General features: G+C 39.0%; 1 protein-coding gene across 2 annotated transcripts; it reads right to left on the bottom strand.

Moving 5' to 3' along the window:
- Positions 1–6,271: 6,271 nt before the first annotated feature.
- mrpl24 (mitochondrial ribosomal protein L24) lies at positions 6,272–11,497 on the bottom strand. Of its 2 annotated transcripts, none has more exons than XM_083925151.1 (6): positions 11,449–11,497; positions 11,043–11,229; positions 8,386–8,481; positions 7,933–8,036; positions 7,299–7,429; positions 6,272–6,941 (listed from the first exon to the last, which is right to left on the bottom strand). In XM_083925151.1, exons 2-6 carry the CDS (start codon positions 11,223–11,225, stop codon positions 6,805–6,807), a joined length of 651 nt encoding a protein of 216 aa, XP_083781277.1. In that variant the 5' UTR covers positions 11,226–11,229; positions 11,449–11,497; the 3' UTR covers positions 6,272–6,804. The 2 variants fall into 2 exon arrangements, with proteins under 2 accessions (XP_083781277.1, XP_083781278.1); XM_083925152.1 differs by having other exon boundaries at positions 11,436–11,455.
- Positions 11,498–12,322: the final 825 nt, after the last annotated feature.

Genomic DNA, 12,322 nt, shown 5'->3' with positions numbered 1-12,322 from the left:
AAACAAAAAGTGATGGAAATAGTTTACAGAATGAGCTCGAGAGAGAAATTCAAACCCTGCCATCTGTTAAGCAGTCACGCTGTCCAGACAAGCACTTTGTTGGAAGCTCCGGAGCAGGTGCCAACTTTGGTGCTGTCATCAGAGGGAAAAGAGCGACACCGACCAGGGTCTCATCTCAGTCTCCGTCAGATTTATAGTCGAGCTGAACCTGTGCCCAATATGAGTGTCACACAGTGTATTGTCAGGGATCTTCTTGGCTGACTACCATACCTTGCCACCTGTATATACTGTATGTAAGATGAATACGGTCAAGGTAATTGTGTACCTGTGCCTTCTAACTACAGGGTGAATGAAGCTTTGTAAAGGTCGTCCTGTGGCTCGACAGCAGGGGTTGGTGCTTCACAACTGAGGAATCTGACACCCAGATACCAGCAGGACTGTCTGGGAAGAAAATGTTAAAGCTCAGAGAGCCGACAAAGCTCAGCGGTGTGTTCTGTGTTCCAGCTATGACTGACACTGACCCAGACTGAGTCGAGTCAGCAGGTATGCTCCCTGTAAGGCATCATCCTCTCTGCTGTCACTTGCCTTCAACAGCAGGGTGGTAAAATGAAAATGAAAGCCTTCCTCAAAACAGGAACTTGATCAATCATAGAAAGAGGGGGCTCTCTTCACCGCTGCTCCTGACATCCGACCTTTGAGCTAAGGAGAGCGGGGAAAAGAAGAGAATAACCTGCCGACAAGGATCTTGTGATGATCAGCCACTAAATGCACCTTGTGGTGAAATTATTTTCTCAACTGCTGTTTTTGAGTGAAGATATAATCCACTGTTGCTTTGGGAAATGAAAGAGAGCCAAAGTGAAACCTCGTTCCATATGTAACAATGCTAATAACTAAAAATGCAAAGGAAAGGCCTTTAGCCACTTTCACGCATGCAGTCTATCCCTGAAGTGTTCCTTCCTGCATGTGGTCATGATTGAATGAATCAATATTAAGGGAAATCTGTATCGCCAATTTCCCCCCTTAAGACCTAAGCCTTTTTCTCAACACCAAGTATTCCAAGTTCGGACTTGTGAACTTAAAAGTTCAGACTTGGCAAGTTTGACTCCGGAGGACAGGAGGACGAAGTAATGTGCAATGCATTCTGGGATACTTGTCTGTTCGAAGTCCACACAAGTCACCTTAGATGCATCCAAATGGGCGGAGCAAGTCACATCCAGGCATTTGGACTGTACTTAACCAGATGCAAACTATTGAATTGGAACAGTAGTTGAGCTGCGATTAATGACCTTTCACAACGAGAACACAAGTACAGAGAAGAACGCAGATTGATAAACAGCTCTAGAAACATTTCAGGGAAAATGCTGGTACGGCCGTGTTGTGAAAGAAAGCAGTAACATTGTAGGTACAGGTACTTAAAGGGTTACGTCTATCTGACCAAAGACGTGTGACCTTCCGAGCGAGCAAACCACTCGCAAGACTCCGCTGATGACACATTTGAATCTGCGACTTGTTTACAGTTTAGCATTTAAGCCAGTGCTTTCTTGGATATTTTTTTTAAAATAACAAGCAGTTCTTTTGTTTGCAAACAGCTCTTCATCCACCATTTTCCTAAAAATAATAACTTCCACTGGGTACACATACGGTACATCTGTGTAGTGCATCTGTGTGAATAGTGAAAATCACTAGTGGTGCCTAAAAAGGTTATCCCAGTAATTTACCGGGACCTGTGTGTGAAAGAGGTTTTTCTCAACATTATGTCATGTGGCTCTCTTCATATGTTCGGATAAGGACAGACGTTTTTTTAAAAAGAAATCCAATATTGGTGCTTAAAATGTATGGTTTGTGGTTAAGAGCAGTCAAGGGTCCGCGGTTTCTTCAGACATGTCTGTAATAACAGGACAGAGACACTCCAGTGGTAAACACAGCTCATATATTATTCATGACATTACACAGACTATAAGGTCTGCATTTAAAAAATATAAGTTAAAACCAGGGAAATTTGCAAGGTCATTTTGAGAAATGGATAGAAGAGTTTATTAAAACTGTTAAAACTTCTACACCATTGAGTAGAGATATCATTCTCTTCCCCTACTGAACGCTCTAGAAGTTTTTAGAAAGTGGAGATGAACTTTGATTAACTACAAATTGGAAGAAAAAGAAGCAAAGAAAAGAGGCTTTGGGAATTTTAGTGATGCTGACCACACTGCTGCACTCGTAAATTGTCATGGGAGGTGCAGTTTTTTTCTGTATTCACAAAGTACTTACTTACCTTGATAACATCATGAATGATTTTTTAAATAGCGACTGCTTTCTATAAAAACACATTCTTGCTCAGTTCAACACAACCTTACTTGTCTGGTATGACAAGAATGTTACGCCGGCTAATGTCGACAAGTGTTAGACCTTTCTGTGTAAATGGCATTTCCACGTCAGTTGGCTGCGTCTCCACTTGTGCTTCAACAGTTCGGCTCAGGCAGGTCACCTACGATGTCTTTACAGCGACTGACTGGAGAATGTTAAGGAAAGGAAACTGTACGTGCCGTCATCCTGTAATTATGTCTTGTGGCCGATGCTTCAGCCAAAGTTACATCGTCTCACTTTCGACCAACATGGAAGAGAAGTCATTAGAGAGCTCAGGAAAAAAAATAGCATCTGCAATTTCAAGACAACTGGGCAAACCCCATCTGCTGTAGCAGATCATGTGATGTGATTGAAAAAGCTCCAGAATGATGCTAAATGGACCATGTGATGCGAGTTCAGTTCAGTTCAGAGGTACATAACGTTACTTCTACTACATTAAACTTCATTTCTGAGGGAAATTGAGTACTTTTTTACAGATATTTTATCATATAACTACTTTAAAAAATATAAACTTATACCAGTTGTTAAAATGACCACCTACAATAATAAAATGCTTCTATGCATTACTAATAGTATGACTGACAGGAGCCAGTCTGCACAATGATATTATATCTGCATACTTTTACTAGTTTCAGTTATTTTACTTGAGTAAGATTTTGAATATACATATGCATTTATAAATATAGTCTTATGCAATACCCTATATAATATATGCTATGAATGGAATATTTCTGTGAACTACAGGTCCACAAATGAAATGAATTAATTCAACTTAACATTAAACCTATAAATCAAGTCTGCATGAGGGGATTGATGTCAAATGTAAGAGCAGCGTTGTACCTTCCTTTTCAGCTCCTACTGCAACATTTTGAGGTCATATACAAGAATCCACTGAGAACAGCTAAATTAGACCAAACATAGTCACACATGCATGCAGGCCATGCCTCAGTCCTGCATATAAGCTAACGCTACATTTTCCAGCAGCCTTCAAACAACCAGCCTATAATTAGACACTATCATTATATTGTAGCTGAGCTTAGATCATCAAGTGAGTCAAGAGCAACACTCAAATTTAGTTTTAAAGTGTGTTCAGATGTTCTGGAGATATCTGAGCGATCACATATCTTTCTGCAAGATCGTACCTCGTGTAAGGCAGTGGGGAGTTCATGAATCCATTGTTTTATGTTCAAAATCTATAGAGAAAACCTGCAACCACTAATCATATAAAGACAGAGATAGTGCAAAGTATCTATGAGCACTTCTGTGAAATAAATCTACATAGTGTGTGACTCTAGTGTGTGACACGTGCAACCTCCTGCACACCACCAGGTGGGATTCATTAGTTCACGTGGCTCAACATGACTCAGCTAAAATACAGAGAACAGCCTGCAGTTTACTTTTTATGTATTCTTAATTCTGCTTAAGTCATGCTGCGCGGTTTCATTTAACTGGGTTACCAGAACTGCTGTCAACCACCACAGAGTAGAGAAGACAAGACGAGCATTGTCAAAACTCTTTCGACCCTGCAAAAGTTAAGACGGTCGTTAAAGTGTGCTTTGTGTGAGAAAATGGAAAAACTAAAGACAAATGAAGCAAAACAAAGCTTCCACTTCACCATGGTCACACTTTACCTTGCTGTAGTCCTAGACTGGAATCAATACTCATGCAATGACAGGAAAGATGACCAGCCTTTGAATCATTTTTCCTCCCATAAAATTTAAAACCTCAAAACCCTGTTTTCCGCTGACTGGCTGTTTTTATTCCCTCTTGGATGCAAAGTGGCAAAGAGGCAAACTGGTTCAGGAGGGACCAGTCTGGGAAAACTGCTGCACTCATCCACTCAGCGGCCAAACCAACGACTTGCCATGCTTTCTGCATGATGTTACTGCACTGACCAGAAATTAGGGTTTGGAGAGCTACAGTCATCCTTTGACGCAGTTTTTTTTCTTTGTGACACATCATTTTTTTTGTGTACCTGGCAACCAAGTTAGTTGCTTCTACAGCAGGAGATCTGGCAAACCTGGTTTTTCAGTAATCGGTACTCGTGGTTAACCAGCGAGGGAAAACATATGTCACCACCTCCCTCATATATCACAGATAAATGTGCAGCTTAAAGAAGACTGGGCTTCCCTTTGGTAGATACATATAAAACTGGATATAACTACAAAGAGCTAATTTAAGATCACTTAAACACAATTTGAAAAAGGCTTTATAGCCAGGATTTTACAAAACAGAGTTCATGAGCCGAGAACAAACGAGCTTGCAAATATTATTTTTTTTTGTGAGGTTATCAAGTTATTTATTTCGTTATCTTGAGAAAATAAAACTTGTTTCTTTGTATTACTTTAACTTTAATACTATTACGTTTTGAGAAAATAAAAAAATAATTGTCAGCATGGCGGTTCTCAGCTTCCGTACCAATCGACATGTTTGACCAATCACTCAAAAAATAAAATAAGCTAGTGAAATATTTCTGATTTGACACTTTCATTTAATTGCTCACTTATGATTTCATCTCCGTACATAATGGTCTAACGGTCTTTTATGTCACTACAACTATACTTAACAGATTTCCAAAATCATGTCTTTTTAACACATTAATCCTTAAGTTAAACCCTCACTATTTATGCTACCGTACACATGGGTGATGTGTATGCAGGAGTTTTGTTTTACAGGTCACTGATAGGGGAGTTATGCAACAAACTTTTGAAGATGTACCTGTAATTAAAAGAATTTAAAGAACATTTTAACAGCAACTAATCACCAAATACGGTAGGTAGGTTATGCTCCCAGTGACAAAAACGGTTAAACTGAAATCTTGCATTAATAAAGTGATTTTGCTTTTTAACTTTAACAAGTTTTGTTAGTTCATATATATCATACAAGAACTTGGATCATAAATTCATGTGACTTCCTATGTGAGGTCATCCTTGCAAACCTGACTCAAAGACTGTAACACGTCACAGGAATATCCCGCAGCGCCAGTGTATAAAAAGTCAAATGAGGTGAGTGAGAACTTTGTTGAAACTACCCAGTCTGTGCAGTCTCCTCCCAAACCATTTCCTTCTGCACACTGTTTCCCAGACACGTTGGAAAGAGAGACTCATTTGTCGAAAGGGTTAGAGTTTTGGAAAGCAGCACGTCTGGGCTTTTGTAAAATAATATGACTATTTTCAGCCTTATGAATTATCCAAACAGGCTGAAACCATTATCATCGTCAACCCCGCCAATACCAAGAATAGGTTTACTTTTTATAATCATGCAGACTGTACTGTGCAGCACGTATGAGGCGTTCTACAACACTAAATGTCAAGTGATTTACAGTGAGACAGAAGCCACTGTGCAGTCGCTGCTGTTCTCCTAATGATGGCTCTAATCCAAACCTACTCTACATTGTCATTATAGCCAAAATGCTTCTTTTAGAAGTTTCTTATCCGCCAAGGAGGTTGTTTTCTTGATTTGCTTTGTGGAAGTTGCGTTTGTGGTGTTGCATGAGCCAAGGAAGAATCCACTGCATTTCAGAGCGGATCCGAATCACGGGCCGTATACACAAATTATTCTGTTTACTATGCGAGATAGGGCATGGCCTTGGCAGAGGTCTACACCCTTGACAACATTTCATTTTCTCTTCCCAAATGCCTGCTTGTTGATGCTGATATATTGAAGCCAAACCTTTAAATTGAACACTATTATCGTTTGAGAATATCAAGTTCCTCAACTGAAATATGGAGAGAACTTCCAGTGTACAGTAGAGCTGCAACGATTAATCAAATATCCATTAGTTCTCAATTATTAAATCATTCGTCAACCATTTTTAGAATTGATTAACGTTTTGAGTCATTTTTTTAAAGAAATAATGGTCAAAATTCTCTGATTCAAGCTTCTTAAATGTGAATATGTTCAGGTTTATTTCCTCCTATGAAAGTAAACTGAATATATTTGAGTTGAAGACAAAAACAAGACATTGGAAGACATCATCTTGGGCTTTCGGAAACACTGATCTACATGTCAAAAAAACATTTTCTGACCAAACAACTAATCGATTAATCGAGAAATCAATCAACAGATCGATCAACAATGGGATAATCGTTAGTTGTACCCCTAGTATACAGTAAAATACAAGCTACTTAATTAGTTTACGTGTGACATTTATTCAAAATTACAAAGCGATGAACACAATTTAAACTGTGATACCGCTGTAAATAGAGAACAATTGAATCCATTCAGGAAACACTGAAGTAGCAGGACCGTTTCACCTTCTCATAGTTTTACAAAGCTGTAATTTCCTCAATTACATAAATGTTGCACCAGATTTTATAGTCCCTAAGCCTTACTCATGTCGTCCTCATAGCCTCTTTTTAACATCGACTCCCACCAAAACACAGCGTCTTCAGAGTCCCTGTGAAAACTAGATAGCGCAGTGAGTGTCTCTGGTTTCTCTGGTCAGTACCAGTAGGACCTTTGGTGCCTTCTGTTCTCCTGGATGCCCATTTTCTCCATGACCTCCTCCTCCAGGGTTTTTAAAGAAGGCATGTGGGTTTTTTCTAAAGTGTCATCTGGACTGGTGTCTTTTGGACCATCTGTAATAGCATAAAGAAAAACAGTCACATGCAAAGATATATACAACTTGAAAAGCACAAGAAAAATTGAGCAGTGCCTTCAGATGTGGTCGGACGACCCGTCATACAAACTAACTCTTTTCAAGCATACCCCAGACTTTAGGGAGAACAATTAAGTAATTGTTCAGCGTTGGTAAAGGTTAACACTTTCCATGTGTTTCTTCCACTATAAAACAATCAAACTCCGTCACTTAGACATCTAATTTAAGTCTGCATATTGTGGAAAAATGAATAACAGACTTTTTATGTGCTGACACATGGAATAAACTGGTTACTGAGAAGAACCCCTGTCCAATAAAAAAAAAAAACCCCACTCACCTTTCCACTGCTCTGGTATGATGCCATCTCGTCGCTCTACAATAGGCTTCGTGATGATTCGACCCGTCCTGACAGACACTCTGACTCTCTCACCCTCCTCTGTGAATTTCCACTCCACATCAGTGGCCTTCCTGGAAGATCAATATCAGCATGTCAGAATTATTCTGATCGTTTACAATTATCTACAGTAAATAACGCTGGACTAGTTTTCATTATATCCTTTAAAGTAGTTAGAAGACTGTTATTACAGGGCATCTATCTTGATGGCAGTGTAACGGAAAAACCACACAACGTTACAGATGCACAGTGACGTCATACACAACCCCCCAAGTAACAATAACGTTACACGTCGTTTAAAATGTGTTTACACAGATTATATTCTTTGCTAATGCTTCTTCTATAGTCTCCCAAACAGACTGATTTAAGATAAAACGTCACCGTATCATATTTTTTTCTGCTGGTCACACTTTTTTCAAATTAACATTGATTCAGAATAAAACCAGGAATTAGAGCTTTAACTTCAGATAACTGCAGATAACAATAGAAAAAGGACTATGACTTATTTTGACTGCTAATCTGCTGTTCAGGTAGTGTTAAGGCCCTGACCATGTGCAAGTATCAAGGTTTATTGTACCTGTCCGAGGGGTCAACGAGGGCGACATCACGAAGCAGGATGGGAGCCTCACTGACAATATAGTTCCCACGGTAAGAGTCAGATTTTCCTATATACCTGTGATGCTAAGACAGAAAACAATACTTCTATTTGACCTTAAAGTTCTACTTGACATCTGTCTCCATCTGGTGGAGCAAAAAAATAAATACACAATGTATGACACTGCTACAGCAGTAATCAACATTCATTCATTCATTCATTCATTAGTAATCAACATGAACACTTTAATTGAAATGAGATGATTAACAGGTCATATCTGTAGTCAGAATTATTTACATGCATACTGAAGCATCAGAGCAGTCGAGAAAGAACAGTAAGAGACAACTTTGTATCCTCCCAAAAGCACTGTCAATTATACTGATGCTAAAAAAGCTTCCAGTTTCCTCTGGGAAACAGATCTCAGTAGTTCCTTACTGTGTTCAGGCCCTCCAGTATAACCCAGTTTCTGTGTCTGAAGACTTGGATCACTTTCCCTTGCTTTCCTTGGTCCTTCCCTGAAAGGATCTCGACCTAAGGATCAAATGAAAAGCAGATATGTAAGACTGTGTTGTACAAACATTACCGTATTACATCTACCAGTTAGTTTTGTCAAAAATGTTGATTCTCATCCATGAGATTGTCTTGGAGTAATCCTCATGCATTACTTATAATTTTTTATGACAATAGCACCGAAGTGGCTACATCAAAATACTTGGAGTTACATCATTGCAGCTTCAGTTGTAAGGTTGTCACAATACCAGAATAATAACCATCGATATAATACTAGTATAAAAAAACAATACTCAATACGTATGATTAATACATAAAGGATAAAATAATATATAATTTTGATATCACAGCAAAATGAAACAAAGTCCTTGGCACACAAAATAGGATAATGTATTTTTAATAACATCCTGCACACAGTGTTGGTACAGAAAAAGTCACTGAACACATACAACACACAGCTTTTTATAGCACGGGTACTTTCAATACTATCAAATGCGGATAGTGTATTGTTTTTAACATGTGGTGTGGAAAAAGCATTAATCAGTTGTGTTTCCAATGTCCAGAAAAAAATGTATACTTCTTATGTAAAAAAAACAAACAACCTCAGAAAAGGACTGGTATGTTAACACACCATGGATGTTTAATTATAAGGAGAATTTATGACAGTGAGTTCTTGATTTGTGTCTTTTTCCATAGAAATTAGCAAAAGTCTCTCTAAGCCAATGAAAAGATCTGTCATACAGGTACTTTGAAAATGATTGTATATATTGTTCCTACTATTCTTACATGTTATATTTTCCTGTATTTATATTGTTCATATTTTCTATTTCTATTTTTTTCATAGTTTCCAATTCCCTTGTTTGTATTGCTTGTTACAATGTATTGTTTCTTATTGATGCTTCTTCTACAGTGCCCTTACAAAGTCATTGTACCCTTTTGAAATAGTCACTTTTGGTTTTACAGCCTGAAATGATGATATATAAAAACATATTTCCCCAGCTACACATTTTTGCCTTACAACATTCAACTGAATTTTTTTTTTCTTCAAAATTTCTGAGAATTAATAAAGAATGAAAAACTTGAAAAGCAGTGTTGGAAAAGTGACGAGTCCCTTTAGATTAACCATTATAAACATTCTCAGTTATAACCTATCACCTTCCAGATTAATTGGCCTCCACCTGACATCAATTGCGGCGATTTTGAATAAAATCAGCTGTTCTTTGAGGATACCTCTCCTGGTAGTGGTAACACAAAGAATTCACCATTGTTGGAAAGATACTTTCAAAATAGCTACGGGATAAAGCTGTGGATAGGCACAACTTAGGAGACAGAGATAAAAAGATTTCAAAGGCTTTAACTGTCCGTCTGAGTACCGTTCATAGGCATATGGCTCCACCCAGATCTTCCCTAGATCGGGCCGCCCCTCCAAACTGGATGACCGAGCCAGGAAAAGATTGATCAGGGAAGCTACCAAGAAGCCTATGGTGACCTTGAAAGAGTCCTTATGGCAGAGGTTGGTCGATCTGTGCATGTGACAATAATTTCACACGTTCTACATGTATGGCTGAGTGGCAAGAAAGAAGCCTCTTCTGAAAAAATGTCACACTGAGTCAAAAATATATATATATTGAAGATTCTGATGCCATGTGGAAAAAGGTTTTATGGTCAGATGAGTCCAAAATTGAACTTTTTGGCCTGAACTCCAGGTGCTATGTTTGGCGGAAACCAAACACAGCACACCACCCAAAACGCACCATACCTACAGTGAAGCCTGGTGGTGGCAGCATCATGTTGTGGGCTCCGGAACATGGATGCTACCAAGTTCACCCGAATTCTTTAGGAAAACCTGCAGCCCTCTGTTAGACACTTGAAAATGGGCAGGTGGTTCACCTTCCAGCATGACAACAACCCAAAACACACCGCCATAAAAACAACAGTGGCTAAAGGACAGGAAGGTGAATGTCCTAGAGAGGCCTAGTCAGAGCCCTGACCTGAATCCTACAGAACATCTGTGGATGGACTTGAAGAGTGTAGTCTATCACCGCTCACCACAGAATTTGACTGAACTCAAACAGTTCTGCAAACAGGGAAATATTCACCAATCTAGGTGCACAAAGCTGGAAGAGACAAACCCAAACAGACTGATGGCTGTGATTAAAGCAAAAGAAGCCTCCACAGTGTATTACATCTGGGGACTCGTCACTTTTCCAACTTTGCAACTCTAGTTTTTAACTTTTATTAGTTTGCAGATATTTTAAAAAAAAACTATTTAACTTGAATGTTGTAAGGCAAAATGTGACAAAAACATTTCAAGCTGTAAAACAAAAAAGTAACTATTTCAAAAGTGTATCATGACTTTCTATAGGCACTGTATGCTTGTTATCTACTTTGCTGCTGAAATTAGGAAATATCCCCTTTGATGGACTAATAAATGAATATCTTACTTTGTTGCTGCTGTTTATGTGTAATGAATGTTGCGTATAATCTGTTTCAACATATTAAGCGAACTGAGACAAGCACAGACATTTTTTTGTTGCAACTTGTCAGTGGTGACTGGTTGGGTCTTGGGGCGAGTGACTCACCGTGTCCCCTTTGAGCACGGTCCAGTCCTCTGATGCTATCGGCTCCACATACAACTTTCTCCTCCTCTTCCCCGGAGGGTTCAGCCTCTTCGCGGCCTGTGTCCACGGTCTGTTGGTGCCGTAGCGGTAATCTTTGGGGACAAACACCCTGGCTGCCATCGACAGGAGGGCGGTCAGCCTCATTGCGCTGCAGGGACAAAATTAATCAAAATAGTCTCCCATGACAACACAAGCTATGCTAACGTTAGCGGATAAGCTATTATAAACGTTGGGTCACAAAGGCTAAACAAATGCCACTATCTTTTCAAACACACTTAAATCTTAAATAAGACTACTGCTGACTGTCTTTTCAACGCATTGTTATAAGAAAACAACGATTAAAGCATAACATACATAAGGATCTTACCCTCTGTTGTGTCAATGTCACATGTAGCACTGATACTAACAAGCTGCAGCGGGCCCTGCAGCGCCTCCTAGTGGACAGGAGGTCAGGCCTGGGTATACGCATGCGCAGTGGCCAACTAATGCATCTGCCGTTAGACAGCTGAAATGATGCAGCTCACTGAGGGCAGGATGACCTTGACTGTACTTTGGCTGGGCACTACTTTAGCTGTGCACTTCTTTAGCTGTGCACTTCAGTGTAGTTCATTAGAAGCCTACATAATTACATTTTCAAAATTAAAAAAACAATGAGAATATTTGAAACGATTTACACAGACAAAGTAAGATATCTCCAAGAAGAAAATTGTTTTGGAATTGGAGTTCATTGAAAATATTGCAGTGGGCTATTAGGCTATGACATTCATTGTGCAAAACTCAGTTAAACTGACTTGCTAGCTAGGCTACTATAGCCTACTGTATTTCATATAAATAAACAAATGCAGTGACTGTGAATTTGCTTTAACGAGCAGTTGGACAGGTGCACCTAGAAAAGTGGCTGGTGAGTGTAGTTGTGACATCACAGTCGCATCGAAGTCCTGACGGCCCGTTTAAAGGCAGTGTCTGAATACAGACTGCGTTCATTTCTATATTGATTGAGCATATTAGTACTACCATAGTATTAATATAGCAAATCCACTTTCTTTATAATAAAAATACACAGAAATCTCCCTTTTACAATATAGGACCTTTAAAGAAATAAAAAAAGAACTGCAGACAAGCCTGTTGATTTAAAAAGAACTCAATGACTAAGACCTAGTTGTTTGAGTTGCTTTGCAGACTGAGAACCTTTATAATTTGCAATAAGAAAGGATGATTTACTGGATATAAATGACAAAAAC

The sequence above is a fragment of the Echiichthys vipera genome, assembly GCF_963691815.1.
Source record: "Echiichthys vipera genome assembly, chromosome: 13".
Classification (NCBI taxonomy): Eukaryota; Metazoa; Chordata; class Actinopteri; order Perciformes; family Trachinidae; genus Echiichthys; species Echiichthys vipera.
This window is presented reverse-complemented; position numbering and strand designations above follow the sequence as displayed.